The 25,994-nt window shown below is 37.7% G+C and overlaps 2 protein-coding genes across 3 annotated transcripts in view; one reads left to right on the top strand and one right to left on the bottom strand.

The window, feature by feature from the left end:
- Nucleotides 1-20,905, bottom strand: part of LOC134751783 (poly(A) polymerase type 3) — a 223,334-nt gene extending 202,429 nt beyond the window's left edge. Inside the window, exons 1-12 of one of the 2 annotated variants that reach the window (XM_063687271.1) lie at nucleotides 20,711-20,905; nucleotides 14,146-14,361; nucleotides 11,071-11,300; nucleotides 9,953-10,060; nucleotides 8,017-8,128; nucleotides 6,266-6,424; nucleotides 5,347-5,558; nucleotides 4,879-4,999; nucleotides 3,971-4,147; nucleotides 3,037-3,144; nucleotides 2,344-2,390; nucleotides 1,706-1,867 (exon numbers count right to left, since the gene is read on the bottom strand). In XM_063687271.1, the coding sequence (XP_063543341.1) occupies nucleotides 1,706-1,867; nucleotides 2,344-2,390; nucleotides 3,037-3,144; nucleotides 3,971-4,147; nucleotides 4,879-4,999; nucleotides 5,347-5,558; nucleotides 6,266-6,424; nucleotides 8,017-8,128; nucleotides 9,953-10,060; nucleotides 11,071-11,300; nucleotides 14,146-14,254 (1,545 nt within the window). In that variant the 5' untranslated portion in view covers nucleotides 14,255-14,361; nucleotides 20,711-20,905. Of the gene's footprint in view, nucleotides 1-1,699; nucleotides 1,868-2,343; nucleotides 2,391-3,036; nucleotides 3,145-3,970; nucleotides 4,148-4,878; nucleotides 5,000-5,346; nucleotides 5,559-6,265; nucleotides 6,425-8,016; nucleotides 8,129-9,952; nucleotides 10,061-11,070; nucleotides 11,301-14,145; nucleotides 14,362-20,710 lie in introns of both variants that reach the window. The other variant, XM_063687272.1, reaches the window with a different exon arrangement.
- Nucleotides 20,906-22,002: 1,097 nt separating this feature from the next.
- The window catches only part of LOC134751773 (MAP/microtubule affinity-regulating kinase 3-like), a 235,325-nt gene continuing 231,333 nt past the window's right edge, over nucleotides 22,003-25,994 (top strand). Inside the window, exon 1 of the mRNA XM_063687255.1 lies at nucleotides 22,003-22,731. Within this exon, the coding sequence (XP_063543325.1) occupies nucleotides 22,588-22,731 (144 nt within the window). The 5' untranslated portion in view covers nucleotides 22,003-22,587. The remainder of the gene's footprint in view (nucleotides 22,732-25,994) is intronic.

Here is a 25,994-nt window from a genome sequence, read left to right as displayed (position 1 = left end):
CGTCATTATCCGATGAGAAAGATGTAAAGTGGTCCGAAGATAAATCGCTTTCGCTTACCGGTGTCATAAACTATAAAATAAAATATAAATTATAATAAAGATAAAAATATAATATGTATGTATATTTATAATATATAAGCTAAATAATTTTAATTATAGCTGGCACAAACCAATGAGGTTACGCCAAACTCGCTATCCACCAGCAGTTCATACACTTATAATAAAAAAAGAAATACAATATTAAAAGGAAAACATTAAAAGTAGGACAGATTACAGCTCAAGTAGCAAAGTAGCATTAAGACAGTGGAAACATAGATTAGCAGATAGTAATTATACACAACGTGAAACGGAACGCGTCACCAGAACGGCAACAAGAAAAAAAAAAAAAAAAAAAGTTAGACAGCTGTCAATGTCAAGTCGCTCCGCACACGTCAGACCACAAATTCATAATATGAAATATGTGTAAAATTCACGAATGACCCACATTAAAAATCAAAAATACGTAAATAAAACAATAATTACTAAGTGGGTGGAAAAACAATTGATGGCGAGATATAATCCTGCCGAGACAAGAGTTAGAGAGCGGTTATGAGTCTTTAACAAGTACAGGCTAAACGCGCGATCTTGGATTCCTCTTGGCCCTCGCTGCGGGTGGTTGGACTGCTCCGATGGCAGCAGTAGGAGCCACCTCGGCGCGGTCCGATGTCGCCGCCGGGAACTGCTCCACATCCGCCACAGTGGTAACGCAGCATCGCTTACCCGCGGCATCAAGGACGAACACGTTGCCGTCGCGGGTCCAACAACTCCGTATTCCTAGGCGCTCACGGGCAGCCATAAAGACAGCATGACGCGGCGCCGTGAGGAACTCGGACACTGTGACACCGGTCCCCTTGAGGCACTTCTTACCGAACCAGACAGAATTCCGCACAGAAACATCGGTGAATTTCATTAGGATGCATCTCGATCTGTTATTGTGTGGCCTACCAACTCGATGACAGCGCCTCACATCATCCACCGATAGCTTGCTCTCGAGATGCCTATTCAGAAGCTCCACAGCACTTGCCGGAGAATCACCCTCAGACTCAGGCACGCCATGCAACAGCAACATTTTCCGCCGTGAACGCATCTCTTGCTGATCCAGTTGCTGTCCAAGGAAATTTACTTGCTTCTGCAAAGCATCCAGCGAACCCAGAATGAACCTTCTGAAAGCGCTGAAGTCGGCTGACACTGAAGCCACGGTGGGACTAGAAGGAGCTGCCTTATCAATTTCGCTCTGGAAGGCTGCCATCTGTTTCTTAAAGTCTTCAGCCATCTCTGACATTGATTGTTTAATAGACTCCATTGTTACAGTTTGAGGTTATGTGTTTTTGAAAGAAGTGACTGAGTTTTGCTTTACTTTTATTGAATGGAAATAATGAAGAACTGCTGGTAGGTGAGATATATTACTTTGTCATTAAAAACCAATAGATTTTTAACCAAATAGAGGCTTTAAATTATTAAAAATAAATTAAATACACAGAGGTGATGTTTATGCTTTTTCTGCACCTACCCACACATCATTAATATGTTATTTACACAAAAAAACCGGATAATTGCGAGTCGGACTCGCCCACCGAGGGTTCTGTTACTTTTTAGTATTTGTTGTTATAGCGGCAACAGAAATACATCTGTTGAAATTACAACTGTCTAACTAAGGAAGACTCACCTCGATAGCCATGCCTTCTCTTAGCATATTAGTGTTCTCCGCTTGGTAATGCACGCTCTTCGTGAACGTGGATATGTCGTACGTGAGGTCTACGTTTAGGTTCGTCTTCTCAAACACGAGACCGATAAACCACATGGAACAGTGGTTCGCTAGTACTTCACCCTGTAAATTTGACAGTAACTTTACTGTAAATATATTAATAACCCCCTTATATAAAACTAGGGAAATTTCTGTAAAATGTTATCTTTCTAAGAATCATTGTCAAAAAGGCATAGAGATAAACGATTATCAACGGAAAAATTACTGCTACCTCTGGATCCAGAGGCCGTGAGTACAAGTCTCACCCAAGGCGGTCATTTTTCCACTTTTAAATTTATTCTAAGCTTAATAGCATCGTTTGCAGACGTTTCTGCTTGTTAAAAATTAAAAATTGATTCTCAACGGTATTTTTTTTACTAAATTTAACAGGACATTGAAAATCACCTCTGATAAGTGCCAAGGTAGGTATTTTCGCATTTTTGATGCCTATATAATTATATTAAATCGGTTTTACAAAAATAACTAATACTGAAACTACTGAATAGTTAAAATATTTCAATTAAGACCCCACTTAATCTTAAAATCAAAATAATGCTTACATTTTCATTCTTTTTGACTTCACTCCCAGGATCTGGGACTGGAGCACCTGAAACAAAATTGTTACATTGTTCATACATTACTATTTTATTTTGTACTATCTCTATCAATCATTCTCTACTTCTATGATTTATGACATAAGTTTGAAAATCTTTATTCTTCGTTCTATACCTCATTTTATTTAGCATTAGATATATGTCCTTGCTTGACTTATTTTTCCAGTCTTTTTCAATAAAAAGAGACGTCAAGAATGTTTACCTTTTTTCTAATGCTAAAAAAACGAGGTACTTATAGTTCACATAACAATACAATACAAATACTCTTTATTGCACACAGAAAACAATACAAGGAATACAGAAATTAAGAATAGGCAAGACAACAGGTCTTATCACTAAAAAGCGATCTGTTCCACGTTCTGTTGTATGTTTGTATCGAGAAGAGCTGGCAATCTAATTAAGAAATTCTCCTTAGTTATTTTGTAATTTAGTGCAAATAAAATACGAGTGCAGACAAAAAATGAGATGAAAAGACGAGTTCAGGCAGGTGGATGGGGCCTTGTGGAGGAGACAGGCTCTGGACAGGGACTCGTCGAGGAATATGGGAGAGGCCTATGCCAAGAGCAACCAGACAACACGTCTGTGGAGAAAGGCTAGCAGTAAGCAGTAAGTATAAATAGGAGTGCAGTAACAGCTTACCAGGCGGCAATGCGAGGGGTTGCCCGTTATTTATGTTGAGTGGCACGGAGTTGTAGCACTCTGGGTTGACGTGGGCGATGGTTATGTGTTGGTTTCTTTCCAAAGTTGCTGTAAAAAAGGAATACATTACTTTTTTGCTGACGGTATTCTACATCTCCGAAAGTCATACAAGTCATAAACGGTAGCCATCCTGAATTAGATGGGGGTTTTCAGAGAAAAGTGTACAATTTACTTTTTTTCGAAAAACTAGCAAGTTTTGGGTTATTACGACTTAGAACCATGAGGATTGAGGACTATTGATTAAAACAAAGAAAAAAACCGGACCAGTGCGAGTCGGACACCTTTTAGTACTTTTTAGTATTTGTTGTTACAGCGACAGCATAAATACATCATCTGTGAAAATTTCAACTGTCTAGCTATCACGGTTTATGAGATACAGCCTGGTGACAGACAGATGGACATTGGAGTCTTAGTAATAGGGTCCCGTTTTTACCCTTTGGGTACGGAACCCTAAAAAGTGTCCCTAGTTTTCCATACTAATTTTGGGAGCCAGTTTTGTGACGCTCTATACAAAATGTATGTGAAAATTTGTCCCAAAACTGTCATTTTGAAATCGATAGTCCTTGTTCGCTGAAGATGCGAGCAGCACTACGAAGTGCTTGTAGCGCGCGAAGAAGTTGCGAGCTTCGAAGAGGCGCTCTCAACCGCATTTTGAGAGCATTATCTCGTCTGTTATTACAATCAAACACTACTTACTGATGAGATGTCTGATCCGACTCTCCACTAGCCCGCACCACTGCAGCTGGTCATCCTTGTTGACTGAAGAAGCGAGCAGCACTATGAAGTGCTTGTAGCGAGCGAAGAAGTTGGGAGCTTCGAAGAGGCACTCCCAACCGCATTATCTTGTCTGTTATTACAACCAAACACTACTTACTGATGAGATGCCTGATCCGACTCTCCACCAGCCCACACCACTGCAGCTGGTCATCCTTGTTAGCTGAAGAAGCGAGCAGCACTATGAAGTGCTTGTAGCGAGCGAAGAAGTTGGGAGCTTCGAAGAGACGCTCCCAACCGCATTTTGAGAGCATTATCTCGTCTGTTATTGCGAGACCTGAAAAAACGGTTTCGTTTATAATCACCTAAAGTTTATTAGTGGTAGGGTAAACTATTCTATTCTTGCCACTCCACCAATGGTTGATCTTTCTTGCTGCTGATCTTTAACCTTATTTTAAAGACAGCAATGTTTAATTTCCTACAAAAATCGTGTCACTGTCAGTGCCAAATTGCCAACAATTTGGTTTGAAGTTTCAGACATGTTTCCATTTTTTTTTCAAGCTTAGGTAAAAAATAAATTACAATACTCGTAACTAAATACCTCCATTTTTTCTAGGCAATAACCGGCAAAGGATACAATTAAAATGAACCTTCATGCATGTTTTATGCATTTTCCTATCAAGGTTTACTATCGCGTGTTATCTAAAATAACACTGATTTAAACTTTCACGATTATTACTCATAATTATTTACAACGACGCGACTTAATCGAGTAAAATAAGATTTAAATTTACCTCCGACGTTTCGAGGACGGCGTTGTCCCCGTGGTCTCGGAGAAGACTAGCTTAAGTTGACATCAACATCTTGTAGGCGCGCGAGTTTTTCGAACTACCCGCACTTGGTCTTGTTTATTAACTTGAACGTTATGCGCACTAGGGATGTCACCAGGTCGACACACAACACACAATATTCGATTTTTCAACTTTCGATATTTGTTTTCGCTTACACTTACTAAAATAATCCATTAGGAAGAACGAACTTTGTATTATTTACAGTTTTCTTACGTACCCAGTCTGAACTCCTCCATGATTACTGTCCTCGTTGAGGCAGACACGTTGAAGGTGGAGTTCTGTTGCGGGTAGGCGGGGGTGATGATTGGCATTAGGTGGAACCGGTCGGAGACGTTTACCTGTAAATAAAAAAGATTAATAGATAATTTTTAGAGTTCCGTACCCAAAGGGTAAAAACGGGACCCTATTACTAAGATTCCGCTGTCTGTCTGTCTGTCCGTCTGTCACTAGGCTGTATCTCACGAACCTAGACAGTCGAAATTTTCACAGATGATGTATTTCTTAATACTAAAAACAGGATAAAATAAATATTTAAGTTGGGCTCCCACACAACAAACGTGATTTTTTTGCGTAATGGTACGAAACCCTTCGTGCGCGAGTCCGACTCGCACTTGGCCGGTTTTTTCGTTGTCGTGTCCAAGTTACACGGTACGTGGATTAACATGTGTGGGCTAGGATAACTTACCCTTGGATCCCACACCGGGAAGCCCAGGTTGACACTGTCGGGCTGCTTTAGCAAAACCGGCTGCGGCCACTTCCACTGGCTGAAGACCAGGAAGAACTTGTGCAGCAATGTCGCCGGGAGGGCGTTCGGGTACAGTTGGCAAGTGCGAGCGACCAGCATCGCCCACGAGACGCCGCCGAGGTAGCCCAGTGTGTTCGAGTAGATGCCGTGACCTGATGACGAAGAGGATTAACCTTTTGGACGCCAATTACCGATATACACGCACCGTAGGTTCAACGCCAAAGACCGATTAATCGGTCATAGACCACAGACAGAGCAACATAGACCTACATGCATATGCATAAAGTTCAATTTCAGTTTCGACACTTCGGTGACAGCTTTTGTGTTTGATACGGCGTCGAAAAGGTTAAGGCGCCATTCATTTATTACGTAAGACGATTTTTGCCAGTTTTTGACTCCCTCCCAACCCTATGTAACAAAAGATAAGAATAGGCCGACCCCCTCCCCCCTGTATTACGTAAGAATCTAAAGGAAAAATCTCTATCGATCGAATTTGCAAGTGACAGAGAGGCAGAAACCGAACTTTAGAAATTCGTGTTTCGCGGTAGGCCCTGTGATTGTGCTACGCAGAGTTTTGCGTAATATTCCCTATTCAAAGGTAAGTATTGAGTCTCTAGTCAATCATAGCCCAGATCCTCTTGAACAATTAGATGAATTTCTCGAACAGTAGTACGTAATTCGGGGATGTTGCGATCGCATCCGCCACCGCGGAACGTCCGCATTTTTTTTAAATCGATGCGGAGCTTAATGCGGATGCGGATATGGAACAGGTAGGTACAGGAACGTCTTAGCTGCGGCATAAGTGCTAGGTAATTTCGTCATTAGCCAGTAGGAATCTCGTTGATTGGACGTTACTCACGCTTGGCCCACAGTTTGATGGCGCGCAGAGTCAACCGGAAGTTGTCAATGTTGGGCACGAGGCGAAGGATCTCGTCGGTGACGCGGCATCCGTTTAATGAGCGGACGCATTTCTGGTCCAGGTTCTTGAGGAGCATGTCGTCTCGGAGATCAAAACAATCTGGAGAGTTTTGAATGATTCATGGTTAGTTTCACTAGTCTAGTGTCACTAGACTTATATTGACCGGGATATAGATTTATATTAACCGGGACAGTCTCCCGTGAACAAGATGCATGTAACTGCGGCGAAATATCGGGAGTTCAAAAACAATACAAAAGTTAATCACGGTCTATATCCCGGTCAATACAAGTCTAGTGAATCTGGAAAGTTGTTTAGATTATTTTGAGTTCTGAATTCTGGCCGATCTCTAGGTGATTTAGTTTGGTGAAGGAAAACATTGTGAGGGAACCCAACTAATCATACATAAGCACAATAATAATGTATAATATTGTTAAGTTAAATTAAAATCAATTCTATGTGTTACTTTTGAACCGCTTGGGACCCAATTGCTGGACATATAATAAAAATTGTAACTACATATAAGTGAGCATCTTTCTAAATGTTAATGCAGGCTATGCAGGCTAGGTATTCCCCCTATAGCTAGCGATTAAGTTTTATCCCTCTTAAAAAGCAAAGAGATAGGTGCGGGCTGAAAAACAGCGCTGTGCAGTCGCCAGACTCGCGGCACAAGCTGAGTCCCGAGCCTATTGTCGCACGCAGCATTTATAATAATTGTTAATTATAATTCTAAATGTCATATATGTATATATAGTTAGTTCCTACTTGTATAATAATACTGCTGTAATTTAAGCTTGTACCTACTACTGTTTTTTTTTGTATACTGACTGCGACAATAAATGACTTTTTATTTTATTTTATTTTTAATCCCTATAAGGCCTATTTTTTTCTGGAAAGGTCGCACTCATTATGGCAGTTGCTTTAGCGACAGAGTTACTCATTAGAAAAATAACAAATTATCAAAATAATAGGTTGTAGAAGAGAAGTTAAAAAAACCGACCAAGTGCGATTTGGACTCGCGCACGAAGGGTTCCGTACCATTACGCAAAAAACGGCAAAGAATCACGTTTGTGCATGAGCCCCACTTAAATATTTATTTTATTCTGTTTTTAGAATTTGTTGTTATAGCGGCAACAGAAATAAATCTGTGAAAATTTCTAGCTACCACGGTTGATGGAATACAGCCTGGTGACAGACAGACAGCGGTCTTAGTAATAGGGTCCCGTTTTTACCATTTGGGTATGGAACCCTAAAAAGGTGCTTCCTGTTTACTGCTGTATGTTTTGTGGTAAATTGATTTTCACCATCTACATCGGCAGTCAAATTACAAACCTGATTTAGATTTCTATATCTTACTTATTACGAGGGTTGATCCGTATGCACCACCCCTAACCCTCTTACAATAAAACTACATTCAAGATTTATATTTTATTTCTCTACATAGTCTCCCTCAACACTAATACACTTATTCCATCGGTGCTCCAGCATTTCAATAGCCTCCTAAAAAAATAATGCCCGACCTCTGAAAACCACTCCTCCACAACAGATATCACCTCTTGATTATCCAAAAATAACTGAATATTTATGCTTTAATAAAAAGCAGTGCTTACGCCAATGGACAATAGAATTGCGAATCCCAGGTTCCTTTAGGCTACAACCGGGAAAGAACTAAGATGAAAATAATTTAGACTTACCTGGTATCTCCTTGAGAGCGAGGCGGGCAAATAGCAGATCTATCTCAATATCATTAAAGTTCATTTTGATGACTGGCACAAATGCATCTTCGACCGCGCGCAAATCTCGAACCTGTGCAGTAAATAAGACGTTCAGGATACCATTAACAATGAGAAATTTACTAACACAGTGCAATTATGAATTAGCTCCATGCATGAATTTATTGTTATTTTTGGATTCATAATTTATATCCTTGGAACACCGGAAATGATAAAAATACTTTTGTAAACCTTAACATTATTTTATTAAAAAATATTTAAAATGTTGACAAATTTTGAGCGGTTGAAACGCTCATAATTTTTGGCGCGAATTCGACAGAGCTTGATGACGTCACACGTTGGGCGGCCCAACTGACGTTTGCTACTAATGACACTAATCTGTCGAACGCGTGACGTCACGTGGCGTTTCGAGCGTTTCGCTCACTAGCTTTTCGCGGGCAAATTTTTGTACTTTTTATTTATAATTTTAAGTAATTAAATGGTAATTTAAAAAACGGAAATGCATTTGTAACATGATATAACGGTAACAAACATCCGAATAAAACATATTTCGTTCAAATATAAACTTCATGCATGAGGCTAATTATGAATTAATTAATAGGTACAAATTAACATTTGTAGGTATTAGTGATGTACCGACTATTGATTTGACCGACTAGACGACTAATCGGCGCTCGGATGGCCGATTAGTCGGCCAAATACATAAATCATTATTTCTCTTTAAAGTTTACATTGAACAAAGTTTACACTGCAACAGTATTAACCTTTTCGACGCCGTGTCAAACACAAAATCTGTCACTCGGACGCCACATCACCGAAGTGTCAAAACTGAAATTGAACTTTATGCACATGCACGTAGGTCTATGTTGCTCTGTGGTGTTTGCCCGATTAATCCGTCTTTGGCGTTGGACCTGCGGTGCCGATATATCCGTCATTGGCGTCCAAAAGGTTAAACATTTGATAAATATTTGCCGTTTGTTTCGTCTTTCGGTAACTAATAATATGGCGACTTAGTCGGCAACTATGACAGACAGTTTGTGAAGATTCCTCTTCTAAGGGTTACTCTAATTATTACTTATACACCAATGGAGGTACTTGTAGGTGCTCTGACTTGACTGATCCTTCACGATGTGTCCTCTTTGACTGCCCCGATCTAAGTGAACGAGTCTCACGAGCCAGTCCGACTGGCTCACGTGCCCCACTACCTAGCTACCTACCGTGTTGCCAGGTATTTTCCCAACTACCCCGTACTAATCGGGGTAACGCAATGATGTTGCCACATTATAATTATTATTCAAGTGATATCTGTCATGTAAACATAAATAAATCATGACAAGTGTACAGTGACAATGACAGTGTACCTTTAATACGTAGTTGCGTGAAGGAACGTTGAAGCACTGGTAGCTCAACGGTAAGGTGTTCATTGGTTCAAATCATGGCACGAAAGTTTATTTACAAAATATCAGTTGCTCTGCCCACAGTGGGGCGTATATTGGTTAGTGATGTTATGATGTAGTTAAATATTAACAAAGATAGATATAACTCCGTAATAGATGGATACAGTCTAAGGAAAAAACGTGCCTTGAAAATCACGAAAATTTGATTCTCGATCAGAGGGCGCCACTAGTTTTGGCCTACACTCGTATAGAGGGCGTTGACGGTTTCGTTTGTTATTTATAATTTTAACGCATATCAGTGAAAGAACATGGGTCAAAATCATAAAAATAATTAATGCAAATAAAAAAATCATTTATCCATATTTAAATACATTTTATCGTATTTTTATAAATATTTATTTTTAGTTATAAGTATGTCGATAGATGGCAGTGAATTTACTGGGGTTACAAAATTTACTATGACAGTACCACTCTAGTATAAGTTACTCTATGATATTAACCTGCGGCTGCTGGCGTAGGAGTTCGTAGAACGACTGGAAATAGTCTGTGCGGTCGATGTGTCGCGGCGCCACGCACAGCGCGTCGATATCGGCGCCGCGGTGGTGGACCTGTATAATCATTCATTATCAATTAACATACGATTATTATTAGGGAACGAACAACATTATTTGTGACGTTTTCAATCAAAAGGTACCACATTGCGCTTGTCGATAAGGTTGATTTAAAATTGAAGCTATATGGAAATAGCGCCTTATTGACAACCGACAATAAGTACCCTTTTGGATGAAAATGGCACATTTATTTATCGTATGGCATTATACACTGTGTTTTTAGTATTAACATGCAAATCATAACTTAAATTTAGCATTCCGTAAGTAGTCGATAGTGTCGCTCGTGAGGTCTTTGAAATCCATGGGTGACCCGTCATACTTGGTTATGGGGCATTCGAAAACCATGTGGTGCAGAGTTTATTAAGGGTCTCCGCAGTAGCATTTCTCAGCGTCAGTCCAGCCCCATTTTGTACGCAGGTAAGCGCAGTGACCTATTCCGGTTCTTATACGGTTTAAGGAACACCAGCCACGACGGGCCTCTTTGAAACCACGCGGAAATTTACGGGGATCAAGGTGAAATAGGTCTGCCATGAACAAACGAGTAGCGTCGCGAGGAAATTTGTTTGGCCTGTCCAGACGTACCTAGCCAGAGGTAAACCCACGCGCGGCTGCAATGTCTCGGGCAAGGCAATGTCTACTGGTACTTAGTTCACACGGCTTATGGCCAAACAAGCTCAAGAGGTTAGGCCGTGGGCTAAACGCACGCGACAGTCGGCGCGGCAAGCGGTAAATCAAGGCCATTCATACATTACGCTCAACCAAATGTATGAATGGCCTTGATTTGCCGCTCGCCGCTCCGCCAGTCACGTACATTCAATCCGAGGCCTTAAAGTAAACTCATAAAAGTCATCCCACACTAGCGTCTTTTGAGCGTCGGCGTCTAGTCTGCTGCTGGACGCAGCGTTGGCTCAACTGTGCATTGACGCCATTTTCTATAGCGTTGACTAGACGCTCAAAAGACGCTAGTGTGGGGTGGCCCTAAAAGTCAAGTAATATAAATCACTTACCCCAAGTCTATAGGATCCGAATGTGTATATATTCCCACCAACAGTCTCAGCTACAGTTGGCGGCATATTCTTCCTCGTACTCTCATCCCGTATCCACTGCCTCACAAGCCTATGTAGTGCTCCAAGCACTTCCATGCGGTGGTCCATTTCAGCATCAGTTTCGAAGACTCCGAACGGTATGAGGGCTTCTTTCAGTTCGTTCGTCTTTTCGATATCGATCGGTTTTGGACCTACGAATGTAAAGTACAAAATACAGCAAGTAATAAAGTAAGTATAAACAGGGTAACAAATGTAAAAACACAGTATGAGTTTTAAAAGATTTCACGAAGGTTTCGCAAAAAGAAAACTGAATTGGTTAGGTTCCTTTTTTACTTGGGATAGATTTCGCAAAGTCGTTGCGATATCGATGTCTGTTATGACACTTATGACTACTCAGTAGCGACTTCACGATAAAAATGGCGTTTTACTGTAAGTCATGTGATAATGGAAAATATATCGAAAAAATAAGGCATTTTGTCTAAAACTACGCCAAGTCCAGACACTTTATATGATTGTGATGACATTAAATTTTTAGTCTCTAAATATGACCAAGAACACAAGTACAATGTTACATTTCTTCGGTTTTCTCCTGAGCACCCAGCGTGAAGAGACTATTATTTTTAATTTAGTATTTAATAGGCCCATTTCTGATTGTCAGCTGCATTATTAAGCAATTACTTCTGCACAGAAATGGAAAAAGATGGAGGAGGCTTTTATGGCCTCTCCACACCTATCAACGCGGAATCAGCAAGAGCCGATAGAAAAATCGTCTCGACCGTATAGAAGGCGAATTATTGCGATTTGATTCGCCTCGGCGATTCTAGTGGACGCCAGCCTTAAGACTGAACGCACGCGACCGGCGGCGCTTACTATAAGGACGCTCTGACAGGTTATTCGTATAAAGATACTAGCAAATTTCGTCCTTATGGTAAGCGACAATGTCGTACCTTTTAATTTAGGACGAACGAGTAAACAAGCAAGAAATATTATTAAAAAATACTTAATTAAAATAAGAGGCCAGTCTACCGAAATCGCTTAATTTAATATATGACCTATGTACCTAGAAAAAAATTATATGTATAAATATTGATAAGATTCTCCTTAACTCAAAAAATCTTTTTAATTTAAGATTAGTAGTTAAGTTAAATATTACATGTGCTTTTTTATAAAAATAAAGTTTAAATTTTAATTTTTTTTTTTAATTGAAAACGTCACAGTTAATAAATCAAACAATAACATAAGCTAATACCCATAGATTTATATAATCCTCAGTACCACAAGTTTGATAAGAGCGTTTATCAATCTTGACTTTATTAAGAATGTAAAGCTGCAGTTGTAATTTGTATAAACCGTTTAATTAGTTATTAAAAGGGAAGAAAACATTCTTGTTGACTGACCAGAGTAGATTTATTTAGAGTAAGCTATTTTGCAATAAAAATTCGTGCGAGTCGTGCGACGCGCAAAAACAGGTGTTAGGTACCATTGGCCACACTGTTATCAAACAATTCCTAAACCTTATTGCAAGGACATAAGGTCCACCGATGGTCAATTAATCCTTGAACGCCACGCTTATAGTGTGCGGCACGTCGTCGTAAACTTTTGTCGGAATTCACGTATCGGTCGGTCGGTATGTCCTCAAACTACGTCCGAAAGAGAGGTATGGGCACTGTGAATGTGTGAATGTCATCTCGCTTTGTGTGGTAGGGCACAGCACAGCGGATGTCATTCCAGATCTAGAGCAGAGCTCAACTGTGGAAGTACTTACACCTTACAGAAAACCACTGCCAAATAACACTAGACCCTACTCATAGTGTTGTGTTCCTGCCGGTGAGTAAGGTTGCCAAAACTCAACGAGGGTGCGGAGTGTTAGGGTCGGCAACGTGCGTGTAACACCTCTGGAGTTGCAGGCGTACATAAGCTACGGAGGCTGCTTTAAATCAGGCTGGCCGTATTCTTGTTTGCCACCGACGTAGAAAAAAAAAGTTGATATTTGGCTATAGCCGCGTGCGCGTCAGTTGACATCCTTGGCGGTCGTAGAGTGAAGAGTGTTGCTGTACACGTCACAATGTCTATCCATATCTCCATATTACTCGTAGCAAGGACAAGCAATCACTGTATCTAATAAGATAAGAACGATCGTAGATAGGTTACTGTGTTTATTCCTTACTGTGTTAAAGGGGACACAAAATATTCATTTGAATGGGGTCATAACACCCTCCCGTATATGGAAATCTTGCATTGCAATGTCAGATGCAAGGCTATGCAACGAACAAAACGACTTATTTAAGGACAAACCAGTTGGTAGAGGTCAACTTTTATTGAATCCCTTTTATGTATAATCCAAAATTGCTTGAACAGATCTGCCTGCTATAATATCGCGAAAAACGGAAACCAATCGAAATCGTTATCTGCCTCTCTATTGCTCTTCCATATTCGTGCGACAGAGGCAGATAGCGAAATTTAGATTTTCGTTTTTTTTTTCGCGGTTTATTGTTCGCAACATATCGTTTTGTTATGCAATATATTATTGTTAATAACAGTCTGTCTCGATTTACTAACCAAACTCTGTTACTAAATGAACTGTAATGTTTTTGAAGTAAAACTTCTTTAGGCGCGACTAGAGGGTAACTCAGATTTTTTTTTCTGACGGAAGTAACGCTCAGAGTGACACACGCACAATAGGACACACGTCAAAGTGCCAACATAGCGATAAACGTCATCGTCAACGCGCGTAAAGATTACACGCACACACTTTTTTTAATAGGTAGTTAAGTTTCCTCTTCATATGATATAGTGCAGTGAACATTATATGTATAAAATAAATTTTAGTAATAGGTATTGAATTTAGTGTAAAGTAGGTAGTTTAATACTGTTATAAAGTTAGTTTTATAATTTCAAAGGGCACAATTATAACTCTCAAAGAACCTTATCCATCTAATACCTTTTAAAATGCTAAACCGAGTTTTTGTCATGGAAATCATAATTTTACACAAACTTGTGGGCAGAAGGTAGCAACTAATATCTGTAGGTACAAACCTGCCATGGAAATCGCTGAGGTCATTCCCAGCGTCTTCAAGTTCTGCTGGTTCTGATGCTCATTGGACTTGGGCTGGTTGGTGTGTGAGTACTGCGGAGCGGGCCACATCTTGTCTAACTAACGTTGAACTTATCGTAAAGTAGGCTTAAGCTAGAGGTGGGTCATTGAGGGCTCTCCTCGAGGGTGACTGTTGGGGCAGCGCCCGGGTTAACTACCTGAAAGAGATTGTATGCTGTAGTTTTATTCACGATTTTTTTGCTTATCTTTAGACAACATTCCTGTACTTATATTGCGGGTTATGGATCGTTATGAGCTCCCATGAAAATGATGCATGTAACTGCGTCCAAATATCGGGAGCTCATAAATAATACGATAGGTAATCACAGTATATATCCTGGTCAATATAAGTCTGATAGTGAAACTAACCGTGAATCATTCAAAACTGTTAACATTCCTGTAATTTAGAGTACAACACCATCCTCAGTGTGTCCTCATAGACACTTCTTTAGCAACAGAGTGGTCAACGCTTGGAACAAACTCCCAGGGGATGTAGTAGCGGCCCAAAGTGTCAATGAGTTTAAGAATAAATTAGATAAGCACAAAGCAAATTCTACTCAACACTGAGAACTTGGTTTATGACTCTGGATACAGGCATTATCAGTTGTTTAAACTGCCTGCCTGCATTACAAATAATAAATAAATAATTACACCTTTCAGACCAGTAAATTTAAGTTAGTACAAGTTAAATTGAACTTTAGTGACATGCCAGGGACCACTAACTGTTTGTAAGTTAATAATTATGTTGCATAAAGTCATTAAAGGGTTGTATTGTAAAAGGTAACTGTCAGCTTTCTGATGCCTCTCTTGTCTCCCGTGGCGTGCCCCAGGGTTCGATTTTGGGTGCGATTCTGTATATTTTGTACAGCGCGGATATTGTGAAAAGTATTCAGAACTGTGCTTATCACATGTATGCTGACGATATACAGTTGTACTTATCTTGTAAACCAAATGAAATGTCATGTGCAATAAATAAAATTAATGATGACTTAGATCGCATAACCCAGTGGTCCAACAAAAATAGCCTAGTTTTAAACCCACAAAAGTCCAAATTTCTAATATTGGGTACTGAGAAACAGAGGCGCAAGATTTTAAACTTCAACCCCACGATTGAAGTCGGCGGTCAATGTATTGAGCAGGTAGCAGAAGTAAGGAACTTGGGTGTCCTGATGGACGGTAACCTCAGATTTCACAACCATGTAGTAGAGACCTCTCGAGTATGTTTTTATAGACTCAAAATATTATATAACGTGCGTAGGTATTTGAGTACTGAAGTCAGAATATCTCTGTGTGAATCTTTGATATTGTCAAAACTCAATTATGCCGATACTGTTATAGGTGGCTGTCTGTTGTCAAAAACCAAAAAGCTAATACAGCGTGTGCAAAATGCATGTGCACGTTTTTGTTTTTACATTCCACCTCGAAGCCATGTTACTCCTTACCTAAATAATAGCGGGTTAATGAATATGGAGTCGCGACGTGCAACGCATCTCGCCTGTTTGCTTTTTGGTATTGTAAGGACAATGACGCCACAATATCTATTCGAAAAATTAACTTTTTCACAAAGGCATATTAGGGGAGCTACTCGTTTGCTTTGTCCACGGCACAGCACCGCCGCATTTCGCGGCAGCTTTAAATACACTGCCACGAAATGCTGGAATAATATACCGCCTCCTCTTAGGAACTCATTGTCAGTAAATTCGTTCAAAGTGAATTACAAAAAATACATTTTAAGTGTACAGAAAAATCGTTGTTAAGTCTGTGCTAATTCTTTTTGTGTACTTATGTGTTTCTGGCTTCTAAGTGGATCTAATTGTACAAATAGAAGTATGACTGCTACTGTACTGGTCAATAGTTTTTATATTTTAATGTGGATCAATAGTTATAATAATTCAACTAAAATTATATTTAATTTGTATAGCTGTAGTATTATATATTTATTTATTTATTTTATATTTGATTCGTATAGCTGTTGTAATTATATTTAAGTTGTATTTGTTGCGCTCTCTCGGAAGGGTTTCCACGGAAGACCAGCGTCGGGGCCTTATAGGTTCCTTGACATGAAGCTGAGTGGAGACCATTTCAGGAACGCTTTATAACCAGCAATCTATGTCAGTGTTATTAGTTAAGTTTTAAATTAAGCGTTTTTGAATAAAGCATCTTCTATTCTATTCTATTCTATTGTTCTAAGAATAATTTCATGAAAGTCACTTTGTTTGTATTATGATATCTATCTATCTAGCCCTTTTATTCTGAGCTAGAGTATGTCCCGTAGCTCAGTGTGCCGCTTGGCAAAGGCCTCCTCTAGCTCTTTCCATTGAGGTCTGTCGTGGGCCACTCTTCTCCAGTTCGGGCCCGCTGTGAGTTTGAGTTCATCCTCCCATCTTGTTCGAGGTCTCCTCTGGCCCCGTGTACAACCTCTTGGATACCAATCTGTTACTATTTTGCTCCATTTTTCCCGCCTGTCTCTCAACATTATGTTTATGATATACTTCTTAGAAATAATTGTATTTATGCACCTAGGTTAGTATTTGCTACACTATGGGCAACTCTTATGATAGCTGGACCATTATTATAAATAAATTTTAGTGTTGTTTAATTTCTCCATGTATTGGCTTGTCTGAGTTGCCTGTAATGTTAACCATCAATGATTTGCACATGCACATAACTTTATGATTCAGATAGCAGAAGTTACAGTTAAACGTAACATGGATAATTTAAATGTTTAAATTGAAACAGAAAGTGTTCTAAACTAAACTAACAGAATATGGGCCGATAGGCATGAAATAAAGACTTTCAATTTCAATTTATAGTTTGCTGCTTAGTTACTTATTTTCTCTGTGATTTGTTGTAGCCGCTTAGTGTGTATTATAAAAATTGTTTGCTTAGCAACAACAATACCACAAACATTACGTTGTAAATGAATGTTTAGTAGCAACTTATTAAGGATTAAAAATACGTGAGTGAAACCGCTAAGTTAGCTAAGTTAATATTAGGGCTCGCGGTCGAATCCGTGTTTCGTTTACACGTTTCGAATACCCGTGTCCGAATAATACGTAAACGGTTTTCTGGCCCGTTCCGCACGTTTAATTAAGAAACGTGTAGTTAAGACCCGTGTACACGGATAAACGGGTATTCGAAGATACGTATCTTATTTATCCGTGGCTCCGGACACGTCCTTGACGATAGTAGCGAAGGAACGAACGCCAGCTACAAATGAATAGACAAAAGATTCATGACGAGTTTTTGTCATATTTAACCTTATTCCGAGGGTCATAGAATCGAAATTCAATAAACGGTTTAGAAAACCCTTTCTTGAGCAGGTAGTTTTTGCTTGCAATAGTTATTATATACGAGTATTCACGCTTCTTATCAAAGTAGTATTTTATATAGCACTTTAAATAGCTACTTTTTTTACGTTGCAGGTTACCAATATAGTAATAACAACCTGCTAGTACCTATTTAAAAAAAAAATTAGAACCATCGAGTTCAGTATGTAGGCAGGAAGTCAAACTAATGTTCGAAATTGGCATTAAGTAAGTATTTATAAAAAAAATACATTTTTAACTTGCTTCTTTATTTTTAGTTTAATTTGAGAACATGATATGAAATTGTATTTCTTGTCTTGTAGGTACACCTTATATAAACAAAGTCCCCCGCCGCGTCTCCATGTTCGCGATAACCAGACCTCACCTATGAATGAAGTGTTTCTTTGAGAATGTTTATGTGTATATTTTGTTAAGGTTTTGTTTAAACTGGTAGAAATATGACGATGTTTGCTAATGAAGTTAGAATAAATCACGCTGGCTAGGAGCTTAATCGAAAACGCTGCCCAATCTATTTGAGATATAACGACACAATGTATGGTGGAATTGTCTATCTTTCATTGGTCTACAAAAAAGTGCGCGAAGGCTGTCTGTCTATATTTTAAGAATAATTAACCCATTATTAACTTCTAAAAAAACCGGACAAGTGCGAGTCGGACTCGCCCACCGAAGGTTCCGTACAAAATTTAATTTTAATTTTTTTTTGTTATGGCGGCAACAGAAATACATCTGTAAAAATTTCAACTGTCTAGATATCACGGTTCATGAGATAAAGCCTAGTGAGTGGTGACAGACTGATGGATAGTGAAGTCTTAGTATTATTAGGCTTCCGAAGTGAATACTTGTTACAGAATGTATTTTATTATGCTTGACTCTCCATGCGAAGCCGGGGCGGGTCGCTAGTTATTAATAAACACTTTAAATCAATTTGATAAAATTGCACCTTCTCAATAAATTCTAATTGTTTTTGCTCTAGGTACCTCTTACCATAGTAAAACGCTTTTTAGTGGGGTGCGGCTACAAAACAATGGAAAACATTTTCTTGTGCAGATGTTTTGACCTTATTACAACGACATAAAGCTTATAATTGTCGGTGACACTTGTGATAATAGTTTGGGAACCTACATGTTTTCGACGATGATAAACAAAAGGATATTGGAAAACAATGGATGTATGGACCACCGGTCGGCAACGTGCGCATTTAAGTTTATTACCTGAACTCTAGTGAGAAAGTGACCAAAGTGAATTATGAATGATTACCAATTTAAAGATCTATCTTAATGTAATTAGCAATATTATCGCAAGTTATACAAGGTAGTATGGGTTTTTATGGTTCTTGGGTAAAATTCTGCCTTTCATTTGAGCATGATTACTCGATAATCCCGCTTTTGTGGTCCTAAGTTTTTTGCGCCGTTGGCAGGTTTGTTGTTTTCGCAAAGCAGTAATAGACCCGAGATAAAAATAACCACGAAATCATTAAACTGTTATTTTTAATTAATATTGTATTCTGTCTGCACACCTATTATTAACGAAAATACTATACCATTATGTAATTATAAAAAAAACTATGATCGATATAAAATTTATGTAATTAGCTTAGAAGCAATCGGTTTTATTAAATGATATAAATAGTTTAAAATAAAAATTATGTATACCTACTATTAAACACAGGAAGATGGCTCAGTACCTATGTTTTATCAATACGGTTAAAAACAATTAAAAAAAAAGTAATTGTGCGGTTTTATGAAACCACGATGCAAGTGAAACTTTTTTCGGATTGTAGGTATTTAACTAAAAAAAATCGGAAATTAATTCGAATTACGGTATTAAAATCGCGGTTTTAATGTTAACTTAATAAATGGGGGCGATAGAATAAAAGTTTCACTTTAAAAATCGTACGACAAACGAATTCATCTGAAGTCAACATAATAATAGTGGAAAGTGGACCATGTTACTATTGTACATTGGCTCAAACTGGTTCGGAGAATTCGGACCCGTTCGGAACGGTCTTAAGTACCCGTGTAAACGGAGATACGTGTCTGAGATACGTTTCTTGGGAACGTTCCTTCGAAACGTTTTCGAATCCCGGCGGTTCCGTGTAAACCGGGTTCTTAGTACCGCCGGGCTTAAGAACACGGGTATTCGTTTCGGCGTGTAACACGGATACCGGGAGCCCTAGTTAATATGTCTCACGATACTTTAAATTTGATTATCAAGGAATGGCAGGATGTCAAGAAACCGTTGAAGAAGTCAATTAAATTTGAAATTTAATTGATAAAAATTGTCAACCTTTCTGTCCTTTCTTATCCAAGTATGTGGTACATTTTGCCTGCAAATGACACATTTAAAACACTTAACAGAGTGGAGACATAAAAACCGGACAAGTGCGAGTCGGATTCGCCCACCGAGGCGAATTTCTAAAGTCCCGCGCCCCCTTTTCTATACCCCAACCGTGTTGAAGGAATGTATGAAACTTGTTTTGTGGCAATTTAGTGGCTGCAGTACAACAACTGTATTATCATATAGCTATATGAAAAAATTATCATAGGAACAGTTGTCATGTTATTGCTTTCTTATCAATACAAGGACATTAGAACTCAGTAAATAAACAATCTACCTAATGCTAACATACACACCAAGTAGTCGATGACTTTTGTTAATTAGTATATTCAAACGTTCATCCATAATGGATTAAGATAATCTAATGTAATCTTGGCATGTTATGGTCTGTAGAAAGTATTTCGTCGAAACAAACCTACGACGACACCAAACATAATAAAGTTCATTCACCTGTTTTTTATTGCCACGAGCTACAGTTTATACAATTATAAACTACAACGATGGTACTGTATGAAAAATAAACCAATTACCGGATATTAAAAAAACACGAGATCTTTCCCGAGAAATCGACAAGATGACAAGAATTACGAATGTGTCCTTTTGTTAACATGAGTAGCAAATACGCATTTAAGGTCACAACTTATGTAAATAATAGATTTACATAACGAATTTATCGTATTGAAGACAACAGACTGAACAAAAACAAAGATCATAATCTTAAACTTATTTTAGAGATGCTTACAAAGAAAGCACAAGAAAACCTCACGTTGCGCTAAATGGATGGTTATAATAACTGTATTCTACATTATGTTGCAACGTGTAAAGGCTGTTTAACACTCACCGATTAACTAAATCATGCGTTTATCTTCACAATGACGAAAACATACTCAATTGAACTCATAATAATATAAAGAAACAAACATTAATTTCCAAACAAGCGCCCAACAGTCGCCAACAACAAGGCAGCCATCTTTAAATGGCGTTAGCAAATGCTGCCGTCACAAAAAAAAACAATGTTACCAGCTTTGAGGTGATTGCGTTTAATTTAACTTATTGCAAGTTGTTAATCTGTCAAGGCATTTCTGTCAGTACTTCAGTAGAAAAAAGCGGCAAATTTAAAAAAATGTAGGCGTGAAGGGTTATTTTTCCATAGAAAATTTAAATTTCGGGCATTTGCTACTGACAAAGTTGTTTAACGGACCAAGTTCATATGTGTAGAATAAGAATCAAACATTTTATATATGTACATATAGTTTGTCATAGGACTGTCTTATTACAAAACATAGACAGAGAGAATCATACTATCTTTGTCTTACACTAGTACTATCACCCAAAAGAAAGGGATGAGTATAATTTTCCTGGTTGTTACTGACTGACAAATTGGTTTGACCAACTATAAGTCTTAGTATAAAAAAAAATACATTAAAAAAAACTTCAATTTAATTAAATTAACTACTATAAGATCATAATATTCTTATATAATGATCTAATTAATGTACTCTGTCAAGCCATTTCCGTCAGTAGAAAAAAGCGGCAAATTCAAAAAATGTAGGCGCGAAGGGTAATCAATCGTCCCATATAAAATACGAATTCCGCGCCTTTTTCCACTGACAAAGTTGTTTGTCCAGCTATATGTCATATTTCGAGAACAGTTTAATAATTTAATATTGATGAAATAATTTAACAACAATTTATTTGGTTATTTCGTAAACAATAAATTAAAGTATTGTTTTATAAACAAATTCATGTCATTATATATAGTTGGTCAAACCAAATTGTCAGAAAATAAGAACAAAAAAAACTATAATCATCCTTTTCTTTTGGCTGCCAGTACTAGTGCAAGAGAAAGATAGTAAGATTCTCTTTGTCTATGTTTGAAATGAGACAGTCTTTTGACAAACTATATTTGAAAATATTCGAATTTCGTATATAAGGCGCAAAATTTATAAAGTTATTAAAATGTAAAATCAAAACGCAAAGATACGTTCAAGATGCGTTCATTCGTTATTTCTGCGCATGCTCCATTGGCAGATTTTCTGACGTATCGTTAAAACTCCGTTGAACTTTTTCACGTATCACTATCTCTTTTATATCGTAAGCAAAAGACAGGGAATGATAGAGAGCCGGTTGATGTTTTCGTGTCAGCCTTGTGCCCATTTACGAGGAGTAGGTAAAATGTAAAATCCGCCATCTTGAGAGTAGATTCAAGAACTGAGGACTTTTAGCGGAGTTATGTGATTATCGTTGACAATTTTACTATTAAATGGACATATATTTGTCCACCAGGCGCTTTCTTAGCCTCTATAGAAGCCGGTCGCGTTGAAAAAATTGTGTTACGCGTCGGTTTAGAGTTAAAACGCCGAAATCCATGATAGTGTTTATGTGACAGAAGACACCGTAAGCTTTCTAATAGTTTTTTGCGTGTCTATTTCCGTTTTCCATTACAACGATCGCGGGCATACAGCTAAAACTTAAATAGGATCGGAAATCGAGTCTCAGATCAGTCTAAACGGTTTTGCTATGTATTTTTCTGGGGGAAAATGCGGTTAGATGGGCGTTGTTGATCGGCGGTCGGTTAACTTTCTGGTGGATAGTCCTGGTGAAGGCCCGAGGAGCCTGGGCTGGCTGCTGGAGCGAGTGGCGCAGAGGATGCGAGCTACGAGGGTGCGCTTAGGGCTAGCTCAGTGTTAAGTGTTGAACTCGTGTGTTTTGGTGAAAATGTCGACAACGATGCGGCCGACTCTGCAGACTGTGCCGGAGTCCTTGCCGGCGGACCACGTGACGACGCCAGCGGCGGCGCCGGCGGTCGCAACCACGACGGCTGCCCCGACCCAGCCGAGGCACGCCAGACCCATCTTCAAGGTAAGCCCATGTTTTATACCATCCCCAGTCATTATCAACAAAGTTTAAGTCAGTCCCAATTTCTGAAAAAGTGCCGAACAATATTAGTGATTCAGAGTTGTATGTGTTGTGTCATAGTTGTAACTCACCTGTTCAAATAAACAAATGTGTTAAGCTCACATCTTATACCCATATTACGCATTGCATAGTAGCAGCTACAAAAGTATGGATAATACAGCAACTGATGACAATTTTAAGTATTAGGTTTTTTTACATATTTGCTAATGAAATTTAAAATGAATGTTCCCGATTTACAATTATGATCCAAGGGAATAAGACAAATATATTTCATGTCTATTATGGCATTAGGTTACTTAAATTCAGGTCTTTAGGTTAGGTCCAATATAACATCAATATTATATATATGCCAATTTGAAGAATTAATTAACAGAATTCTACATTTAAATTCATATATCCAATTTGACAAACTATGAAATAAAAAATAATAAAATCAACAAGTAGTACACAATTGTAAACCACAATTGCCTAGGAGTCTAGATTTCTAGAAAGTTGTGATCAGTGTTGCATGGAGACATTGTTATAATAAATTCTAAAATTAAATTTAATAATCTTGTGCTCATTCCTCTTGTTACTTTCATTTAGTTTGTTATTATATTAAAGTTTAATTGAATAATAAATAAATAATAATATACACATTATGACTACACTTTATACACATGCTTATTTTAAAAATAAATTGTATTTCACTTCATGAACTATGCATGCTAACTGTGTATTCAATCTTGTTTTTATTTATCTATATTTGCCTACTTAAATAACAAGTTACACAGTTATATTCAAGCAAAAAAAGATGACTGTTCAGAATTGAAACAATGAGGGTGCGGAGTGTTAGGGTCGGCAACGCGCATGTAACTCCTTTGGAGTTGCAGGCGTGCATAGGCTACGGAGACTGCTTAAACATCAGGCGGGCCACCGACATAGTACAAAAAAAATGAAACAATAAATACTACTATTGATTAAAAACTATTTACAAAGTATCATTAATATCAATGGTATTATATTAGTATTGGTATAGAAAAATAAGTACATTTGCATTCACTGCCAGGGGGTGTGATTTTGTATGATGACGAATGCATATATGTGTTAAAAAGTGCTCACTCCATACTTAAATTTCTTTACTTAATAATAATAATAAACTGTATGGGAGGTATGGTTAAACTTATGATTCATATGTTTTAAACTCGCTTAAAATGTAATATTTACTAAGATTGAATCTTATCATAAATATGTTATACTAAATTTGTATAAAACTTATTATAAATGGGTTTTGATTTATGTATGGTGTAAACCCTAAACTACTTATTTCTCTATGGTATTGGCAGCCATACTTAATTGTATAAATGCGAAAGTGTGTCTGTCTCTCTGCCTGTTACCTCTTCACGCGTAAACTGCTGAACAGATTTAGTTTAAATTTGGCTTAGAGATAGTTTGAGTCCCGGGAAAGACATAGGATAGTTTTTATGTCAGAAGACATCCCTAAAGAGGGTAAAAAGAGGGGGTGGAAATGAGAAAATTAATGAATTGCCTATTAATCTGTGTAAGCAAAAAATTAAGCATACTATGCTCAAAATTATTGCCATTACATTTTATCCAGGTGCTATACTTACTCTAACTGCTGGAAATAATTCCACACAGACGAAGTCAGCAAAAGCTAGTAATTTTCAGAGATAGAATCGGCTACTTATTGTATTTTAGCACTGGGAATGGTATCTTTTGTTTGATTGTCAGTCCTAACCATTGTTATGACTAGTGTGACTCAGGTCTTAAGGAAGTTGCATTCAGTTGTACATAATAATGCTTGTTAGCAACAGGTTTCTTACCTAACAATCCTAATAACATTGATAGCGTATATGAAACATGTTTGTGGCTATATAACATTCATAGTTTGTCAAATTAATACTTGTAAATGTTGTTTACAAACAACTTGATGTAATGATTGTCTTGAACGATTATAACTCCATCATCTTTGTCTTTTCAACTACTATTTTGTCTGTAATATAAAGGCCTTCCTAGGCTACCCATGTCTTTCAGAGATATAAAGATATATTAGTTATAAAAACATATATATTTCCCCAACCCGCATTGGCCTAGCGCGGGGACGGGGACTATAGCCCAATCCCTCTCGTGCATGAGAGGAGGCCTGTGCCCAGCATGTATATAGGCTGAAATATTATTATATTATATATAAAGACAGGGTCGAGTGGAGAAAACGAGGGGAGGCCTTTGCCCAGCAGTGGGACACCAAAATAGGCTAATATAATAAATAAAATAAAAATATAAAGACATATTTATACTGTTTCAGTAATATTTATTTACATATAAGATATATACAGTGGTACTACGTAAACAAAATTATTAACTAGCTTAAATCTAAAATAGGCCCTTAAGGCATACTTAGCTTAGTTATTTAAAATTATATTTACATGGCTCTTTAAGTAATTAGTTCAAACTTATCTAAATAGTCAATCTATTTGTTAAGACTATAGCACAGCCATAATATTTTATTACTAAATCACTAAAGGCACTGTTTTAGAAACTTGAGGCTGATTTAGCTAAACTAAAGTATTACTAGTTAATAATACAGTTGCAAACAGATATACCGGAGCGGCCAAGGTGCTCACAAATATCTGAACTTGCCTCTTTTGTTAAGTAATTAAGGCGTTAGAGTGCTTGTTCAGATATTTTGAGCACCTCGGCCGCTCTGATGTCTGATGGCGACTGTAGTACATCGGGAAATTTATACTATTTAAATTGATTACTTATTATTTTATATCACATTGCAGCAGAATAGCAGACATTACACCATCTGTTTTAAAAATTAAATGGAACTCTAAATGACTCATCATGATTTCATGATTATTGATTACATGCTTTAAAAATTGAATTCTTAAATATTAAAATGTTTTGAATATTACCTTTTAATATTTACATACTTCATCAAGTTTTGAATATTTTGTTCCTTAAATTAGTTATCTTAAATTAGTAAAAAAACAAATAATGACTGGGGATTGCTTTTGTTCTATGTAAGCTAAGCTTTTATGTGAATTGTCTTTTGACAGCTAAGCTTTTACGTGAATTGTCTTGTGACAGCTAAGCTTTAATGTGAATTTTATTGTCTTTTGATTGACAAACATGTCTATGTGAAATATGTCTAAATGGAATCAATATACATATTACCTGTTTACAGCATCCATCCTTTTCTA

The sequence above is a fragment of the Cydia strobilella genome, chromosome 23 (genome assembly GCF_947568885.1).
Source record: "Cydia strobilella chromosome 23, ilCydStro3.1, whole genome shotgun sequence".
Classification (NCBI taxonomy): Eukaryota; Metazoa; Arthropoda; class Insecta; order Lepidoptera; family Tortricidae; genus Cydia; species Cydia strobilella.
The sequence above is the reverse complement of the archived record's forward strand: the minus strand, read 5'-3'. Positions and strand labels throughout refer to the sequence as shown.